The sequence below is a fragment of the Grammomys surdaster genome, unplaced genomic scaffold (genome assembly GCF_004785775.1).
Source record: "Grammomys surdaster isolate TR1022 unplaced genomic scaffold, NIH_TR_1.0 342, whole genome shotgun sequence".
Lineage (NCBI taxonomy): Eukaryota > Metazoa > Chordata > Mammalia > Rodentia > Muridae > Grammomys > Grammomys surdaster.
This window is the reverse complement of record NW_021604761.1, coordinates 1,168,291-1,176,320: the sequence shown is the minus strand read 5'-3', so window position 1 is coordinate 1,176,320 and position 8,030 is coordinate 1,168,291. Positions and strand designations below refer to the sequence as shown.

At 50.0% G+C, this 8,030-nt stretch overlaps 1 protein-coding gene across 1 annotated transcript; it reads right to left on the bottom strand.

Annotated features, from left to right (window-relative positions):
- Nucleotides 1–290: 290 nt before the first annotated feature.
- On the bottom strand, nt 291–7,818 carry LOC114630667 (apolipoprotein L6-like). Its single transcript, XM_028778942.1, has 5 exons — nt 7,696–7,818; nt 7,051–7,210; nt 5,524–5,624; nt 3,389–3,517; nt 291–1,788 (listed from the first exon to the last, which is right to left on the bottom strand). Exons 3-5 carry the CDS (start codon nt 5,595–5,597, stop codon nt 933–935), a joined length of 1,059 nt encoding a protein of 352 aa, XP_028634775.1. The 5' UTR covers nt 5,598–5,624; nt 7,051–7,210; nt 7,696–7,818; the 3' UTR covers nt 291–932.
- Nucleotides 7,819–8,030: the final 212 nt, after the last annotated feature.

Sequence of the window (8,030 nt, the reverse complement as noted above, 5' to 3'; positions counted from 1 at the left end):
AAAAAAAAATCCCTCTATCAGATCACCTATAGGCAAGTCTGTAGGGCGTTTTCTTGATTAGTGACTGATGTGGGAGGGTCTGGTTTACTGTGGGTGGGGCCATTCCTGGGAGGTGGCCCTGGGTAGCATAAGAAAGCAAGGGAGACAGCCATGGAGTGGGAGCAAGCCAGGAAGCACCGTTCCTCCTTGGTTTCTGCTTGAGTTCCTGCATGCAGGTTCCTCCCCTGAACTCCTGCTGTTATGCCAGGAAAGGAAGGGTTCGTGAGCCCCAAAAGACCACCAAGGAGCCGTTTCTGAAGTAATACCATTAGTGTCTCTTTATTACAAGCTCGGGCCTGGGCTCTCCTCCAACCCAACCCTGACACAGCAGGACAGGAAGAGAAGGTGGAGTAGCCTTGAACCCTCATCAGGACAAGTTCTTATAGGAAAAACAGGAGCCAAGTGAGGGGGTGAGGGAGGGGGGTCCAGTCTGGCAAGCATCTAATAGAATGACTGTAAGCCGACAGGTGGGTGCTCTGAAGCAAGACTGTTTACAATCACGAACAGTCTGAAAGTACATCTGAGACAATCAGACTAATCTTTGATTAACTGTTGCTAGGAAGTAGCTAGGAAATAACTCTGGTCAAAGACAAGCCGTGGGGTCCGTCCTGGTATGTGGGTGCAGCTTGGGTTCTGCAGCAGGTCATTCTCCGGCCTTATTTATTTGTGTTTTTCTTTAAGATGGAGGCCAGTCCCAGGATGGAGTAGGATTGGGTTCTCACTGCCTTGGCTTCCCTTGGTGGACTGTGACTCGGGGATGTGTAAACCAAATAAACCCTTTGATCACGGTCTTTATCACAGCTATGGAAACGTGGTGAGAGACATCTCTGCAGACTTCACAACATGACATCTACATGGCCCTACAGATCCCACCTTATGCCTCCAGGCCTCTTTCAAAATCCAGCCTTCACCTTCAGCTTTTTATAGCGATGGGTGAGTTCTGCTAACACCAATTCCCGTTCCCCAGCTCGTGCTCTTAACTCTTTTGCAAGCTCGGTTGGGGTTTCAGACTTCAGATCCTTCCAGTCCTCCCAGAGAGTATATATGTCCTGGCCAAGGGACAAGGCAGCAGTGACACGCCCAATCATCAGAGCATTTTTGGTCATTGCCAGGGCTGTGCCCCCAAAAGCCTTTTGCACCTGCCTGCTGCTTCGAGTTGATATTTGGCCAGTAGTCATGAGCTTCTTGGCAGCTGAGGTGACATGAGGTTGTGTTCTGGTTACCCGCAGGGCTCGGAGGTGCTTTTTGATGATATCCCAGGCACTCCCACATTTGTAGACAAGCTCACCGGCGGCTGTGACATAGGTCATCTTCTCTCCCTTGACCTCCTCAAGCTCCTGGTCACTGCTAGGCATGATGCTGTTGGCCTGAGCTAAGGCTCTTTTATTGCGAGAGTTTTCCCTCACATTGGTCACGATGTTGGTGACCCCGGCAACTGCCCCCAAACCATTGCCAACAGCAGTGAATGCCAGGCTTGCCCCTGCCGTTGTTGGAGCCAAGGCCAAACCCAGGAGACTCAGGGCTCCAGAGATGACTGATGCAGAGGTAGTCACCACTTTGGTCTTGGTAGCTTTTTGGTGGCTTTTGTCAATGTGGTCTGCGATGGCATAGAGCGTTCTAATGCGCTTCTTCTCTTCCTTTTCCCAGCTCGGGAACTGTTTTAGAAACTTCCAGTCTTCATTTGTCAGAGCATCATCTTCAACTTCCCCTTCTTCCTTGTCAGTGAAATCCAGACTTCCATCCTTGTCCCTGTGGGTGAGGGAAACAAACACTTGACTTCAATGTCCTGGGTGAAAGACCCAACTGCTCATTCCAGCCCATGTGGCCTCCAGGTGGGCTTCGCTCCTAACTCTGAACCCTTTCCACATCTTCCTAAAAAGCCCCTAAGCTCAATCAACCTTTGCAGGAAGCAACTGGTGTAATAAGGAGAGGAAGTCACAGAGGAGGAACAACTGGGCAGAACACAGGGCGTGACCTCGGCTCTCTTCAGAGACATGAAACAGGCAGAACGGTCCTGAGGGACATTTCCAGCCCTGCTCGGAGGAACTAGAGCACTGTTCCTGAAGAAGGGCAGGAGGGAATGCCACTGTCCTGACCAAGAAAAGGACATGGGGACAGAGATGGGGAGGAAAGGGGCCTGGGGAAATGTGAAGGATGAGGTGGGGAAGCCGGGTATTGAGCACAGGAGGGGAGGAGGAGGAGGAGGAAGGGGGAAGAGGAGGGGGAGGGGGAGGAAGAGGAAGAAGAAGAGGAAGAGAAGGAAGAGCAAGAGGAGAAAAAAAGGAGAAGGAAAAGGAGAAAGAGGAGGAAGAGCTAGAGGAGGAAAAGGAGAAGGAAGAGGGAGAGGAGATAGAGAGGAAAGAGGAGGCCCGAGTGTATAACCACCTGCTCTCCGACCATCTTGATTTTGGCTACAGTGGCTGAGCCTTCACATCTCCTTTGACCCACACTTTAAGAGTGCAGAAATAAACAGTAGCTTCTGCACATCCTCCTTGGCCAACTTCATCCAGTCGGCCCCTCAGTCAGGGGGACGGGCCCTTCAAAGAAGCCCTTTCTTCCCTTAGCTAGCATGTTACAGGATACAGAGGTCAGCTGTATTTGCCATCCAGTGGAGTTTGGCTTCCACAGAGGGTGGTACTGAGAAGGGCAAAGCTGGATCCTCCAAGTCCCTTTCCAAGCTAAGTGTCACTCATGGGACTATGGGTCTGTGGTTCGCCGCTGGGGTGCAGGGACTACACTCAGAGCGATGAAACGAAGAGGCGCTATGTTCCTTCCTTGCTGCCATTGGGGTGCTGGGCTCGTTGGATATGCCACTGATACACCCCTCAGGAGAGGTGGGATGCAGCCTAAGATTGGGGCCCCAGCCCGTGTTTCTCTGGGTGAGAAAGGGCACAGGCTAGTACCGAGGCTGTGGTTCCCAAAGTCCTCAGCACCCAAATGCCTCTGGGAGGGGTGAGGGTTGGGGGGCAGTGGCCCCATAATGCAGGCTTCCACCCAAAGCAGTCATTGATGAGAGAGACAGTCCTTGCTTGTCCAAACTGTTTATTTGTGGTGGGGAAAATGGATACATACAACTTACTCAGGGTGGACCAGAGAGTAAATACCTTTTACAGGAAGGAATGTCCAGGAAGGGAAGCTTATTGGCTGAACCCCGGAGACTGGCCCATCTAGATACCTCATTAGCATGCAGAACTCTGGGCTCTGTGCTATGTGACCAGTTGTTAAGGTCCTCTTGGTGGGGTATCGTGGTCACGTGCTCCATGACAGGAATCTGTTCAGGAGCAGACTCAAAAGCCTTCCATTCTCAATTATGAGAATTGCTGGGGTTCCTTAATCTGCTTGACCTTACCAGTTTTTCTGTCTGGTGACACAGTTCCACTTGCCCCATATGGACTCCTTAGGAGAGCAGAGAAGGCTGGTGATAACACAGAGCCCCAGAAATCCACAGCTGGGAACAGCCAGAGGAGAAACCCAGTGCCTAAGAAGGAAAGGGATCTCACAGAGGCTCCCGGCCTCTAGGTCAGGATGCAGCAGAGCCTAAGTCTCCCTGAGAATCCTGCTGTTTCTCTCTGGTCAGCTGGAGTCAGGATTTCCCACTAAAGGATAGTCTGTGCCATGACCAGGTCCCTCACAGATATTAAGGTCCTCCAGTACTGAAGTCCTGTGGATAAATTGCCCTGAACTTATACATATTTATATATAAAGCCTGCCTGCAGGCCCTGACCTTTGCAGTTGTTTGGTTTGAGTTTTTTATTGTTGTTGTTGTTGTTTTGTTTTTTGTTTTTTTCAGCAGGGTTTCTCTATGTAGTCCTGGCTGTTTTAGAACTCACTATATAGTAGACTAGGCTGGCCTTGAACCCAGATCTGCCTGCTTCTGCTTCCTAAGTAACAAGGTTCAAGGCATATGCTGCTACTGTCCAGCAGCCCCTGACTTTTGAATAATCTCTAGAACGTAGAGTCTAGATGACATAACATCTTGTAAAATATTGATGCTGTGTCTACAATGATGATTTGAAAAAGGAGGTGGGTCCTTGTGCGTGAAGGTGTAACCATCGTGAACCTGACTACGTGGCACACCTCCTGAGGTGGTTGACATGGATCACATGACATGGATCTACCATTACAGCATACATGCTGCATGGCTATGATGTTTCCTTTTGACATGGCTTTAGGCAGTAGAAGCTGTGTCCTGCTGTGTCCAGAACCTTCTGCATTGGGTAGTCCAGTCCCCAGCATAGAATAAGCCCCTACTTCAGGTCTGTGAAATTCCACCTCCCTTGTTGCCCTCCCTTAAGCTGCAGCAGGATACTGGGGTCCAGCTGTGGACTAATGTGTGACATCTATCATGTGCCCTGCTAATTAAGGTTGAAACCTACCATTGTCCAGATAGCCTTCCAGGCTCCTTACAAAATGGAGGACTCCCTTTACCAGCAGGGCTTCCCCTTCTCTGACCTTGTCTGGGAAGTTCAAACTCCACCACCGCCACCACATGCCTCTATCTGTAGAACGTCAGGTGGCCTTAGCTAGATTACAGATTCAACTTCCTTTCTCCCGATAAGAACCTGGCCAGCTAGCACCTGAGATTCTGGAATGCTTCCTCATGCTAATGAGGTATCTCAGTACCTTATGCCTTCAGCCAGTGATCTTTGTCCATCCTGGATATTCTGACCTCTGTCCCCAAAACTATATAAGCCTTGAATTACCCCAAGTAAAGTTGATCTGCCTCCTCATAGCTGGTCCCAGTGTGATTTCCGTAAGTAGTCACAGGGTTTCCGACCCCCTCCCTGTTGTTTCCCCCTCCCCCCCACCCCCCATCCATGGTCTCTGCTCCATTTGTCCTAGTCCTTGGAGACCAACTGTACATTTGACTAAATGTTTACATAACTCTCCAAAATATTATAGTTGGCCTCATGGAGTATTTTCTCCTCAGGGAAAAATATTTCCTCAGCATAATGGAGATTTTGAGAGGATAAATCCCTCTTCCCACACAGTGACCCTGGAGTGGTGTGGTGGTTTGAATGAGAATGGCCCCCACAGGTTCATGTATTTGAATACTTAATTATTAGGGAGTGGAACTGTTTGAAAGGATCAGAAGGATTAGGGGGTGTGGCCTTGTTGGAGTGGGTGTGGCCTTGTTAGAGGAAGTGTGTCATCGGGGGTGGGCTCTGAGGTTTCAAAGGTTTTCTCCAGGCCTCTATCTCTCTCTGTTTGCCTGCTTGTGGATCAGGATGTAAGGCTGTCAGCTACTACTCCAGTGCCATGGGTGCTGCCAGGCTCCCCACCATGATGGTAATGGACTAACCTCTAAAACTGTAAGCAAGCCCCAATTAAATGCTTTCCTTTTTAAGAGTTGCCTTGGTTGTGGTGTCTCTTCACAACAATAGAACAGTGGCCAGGACAAGTGGTTATTCCTAATCAAGAGAACATATGCTGCCTTCGATACAACCAGCCCCTCCTTCCCAAGAAACCCACCCCTTGGGTTACCTTTGCAACTCAACATCAGCCTCATATTCCTCCCCTGTCTGATGGCTCAGTGTTCGCGTCTGCACCAAAGCCATGTCCTTACAAGGCAGATTGTCTTCTAACTGAAATATAGAAAGCAAATTTGTTGCTAATATCATAAAACATTATAAAATTCAAGTAGGGAAAGATTTTAGGTTATGCAGAAATGAAATCATACCAAGCCATGGTTTATACTAACCATAATATCTGCAAACTATTGCTTTTTAATTAATGAATAGCCTATGTGCAGCAAGCACACCCAAGGGAACACCCAGCACAAAATAGGAACTGGTTCTCCCCTTCCACCATGTGGGTTCTAGGGATCAAAGTCAGATCGGCAAGCTTGGTGGCAGACACATTCACCTGCTGAACTATCTTGCCAGCCTCAGGATCTTTCCCTGTTGTGTCAAGAACTACAACCAGTGACTTCCTTGTTCTTGGTATAACTAACTAGGACCCTTGGTTTTTCCCATGGGACAGTGCTATAGAGATCATGGTGATCACGAGTGCTCATGCGAAAGTCCTTTCAACCATGGGGCTCTGTAATGAGGTGACTGTGGGAAAGTCCCTAGGGGTCAGGGAGGGGTGGCCAGAACAACCAACTATGATTAGGCTTCCAGAAGGGAAGAGGGCTGGAGATTGGCTCAGCCAATGGCTTTGTTGTTCACATGCAAAACCCAAAAGGACTCAGGAGAGTCCAGGAAATCCCAGGAGCACAGGAACTCTGTGTCAGCCACCTTTGTTACTGTCAGAGACCAGATATCAGATCCAAGATCTCCAGAGCCCTTGTTTGCAAGGATATTAGGGACACGATGGCCTTGGGTGTGAGGGCCAGTGTGGGGATGATGATTTTCAGGTTGTGAAGAGGAAGCAAAAAGACTCTCAGGAAGAATAGCATTGCTATCCTTGGAGTGAATGGGTGACAGCTTACACCAGGTTCTTGGAACCCTTAGACTCCCCCTGTGCACATCGGGGTATAAGAGTCAAGAGCAATATAGAGCCCAAGATGTGAACAACTGTGCTGCTGACCCCTGCACTGTTCCAAAGGCTGCCGGGTGCTCATATGTTGGTGGGCAAGATGGAGGCTGGCTGCCGGTTGAGCTCAAGCCGCCATTAGCCATTCCACTGATGGGATGTAGGCAAGGGATGAGTAAGTGTCCAGCCAGAGACTGGAGGGAGCAGCTCAAGCTGCAAACCAGGTGAGAAAGGCAGAGAGGACAAGTAGAAACTGAGCCACACAGTGTCACCACTCGGGAGAAGAAGGCAGAGATGAGAAGTTTGGCTGAGGAGAATGTTCGAGAATGCTCGGCAGGCCTTTGTGCCCTCACTGCACACACCAGATCACCATTATCATCCTCCCAGCCCCACCTCCACCCCCACCCCACCCCCACCACGCACACACTGTTGGGAGAGACCCAGGCCACTCACATTCTAGCAAGCTCTCTGACACAGAGGCCACCCCACCCCACCCCTCTGGGTATTTTTCGGTGTCCAGCCTGATTATTCCACCTTTGACCCATAGCGGCCTTCCTCTGCCAAGAGCCGGCTGGAAGACCGGAATGTACCGTGGCAGATTCTGCTGTGGTGATGTCTGAAAAGATTGCCCTGCTCTCCTCCAAGGTCCAAGTGGCTAGGGTGGTCAGCAGGGAAGAAGCTCCATCTGTCCTCCCTACAGAAGACAGACAATCTCAGTAGTGTAGGCACAGTACAGAGAGGCAGACCCAGGGGCCTTTTAATTCCACAGAATCTAGCTGGCTGTTGGAAGTGTTTCTGTCTGTGGAACAGCTAGCTAGTGAATTCCTTGCTAAGGATCCACCATCTCTGGACTTTTCATAATTACACACAGGATAAGAAAAAAAAAAACAAGAAGAGAACTTGGGTAGATTAGAAGGTAGTTCCCCCGCCCCTTACTGGCACATCTGAGCCAATGAGGGTCCCAGTGGATTGTCATATGTAAGGAGCTGAACCTGAGACCCTGCCCGACTGCCTAGTTCCTAGCTGCTTGAGCTTAGAACCCTGTCAGCTATTTTTCCTCAGGTAGTGACTAGCTTCTTGTTCCCCTGGTCTCCTTGTCCATTAGGGTCCCAGAAGCAGCCCTCCCCTCCTCTGCCCGCTGTCTCTCAGAGAGAGGATGACCCCAGGCTCAGCCCTTACCTCTCCAGGAGCCCTCCAATCAGTCCAGCGGGTGCTGTGACCAGGGTCTGGGCAGAGCAGGAACAGAAGCAAGGGAAGATTTTATTTACCAACTGGGCCAAAGGTTGGATTGTGGTGGCTCTTGGAGGCGGGATCCGAATTATGAAACTGGTTCATCTTAACCTCAAAGCACGCCCTAAAGCTGAAGCCCAGCTTCTAAGTCAATTTCCTGGAATAAGGGCCTTGCTGAGAAGTATCCTGTTCTGACATTTCACTTTCCTATCTTCCTCTACACACACTGGGCCGTGACTTTGCTCAGGGTAAGAATGCTTGCCAGGCCCTGAATTTCACTCCCA

Excerpts from the sequence above, each read along its gene's own strand:
- LOC114630667 (XM_028778942.1), bottom strand. The coding sequence starts at position 5,597 with ATGGCTTTGGTGCAGACGCGAACACTGAGCCATCAGACAGGGGAGGAA. Across the intron at positions 3,518-5,523 it reads GCTGATGTTGAGTTGCAAAG|GCACTGGGTTTCTCCTCTGG; the intron begins GTAACCCAAGGG and ends TTTCCTTCTTAG. Across the intron at positions 1,789-3,388 it reads GTCACCAGACAGAAAAACTG|GGACAAGGATGGAAGTCTGG; the intron begins GTAAGGTCAAGC and ends CCTCACCCACAG.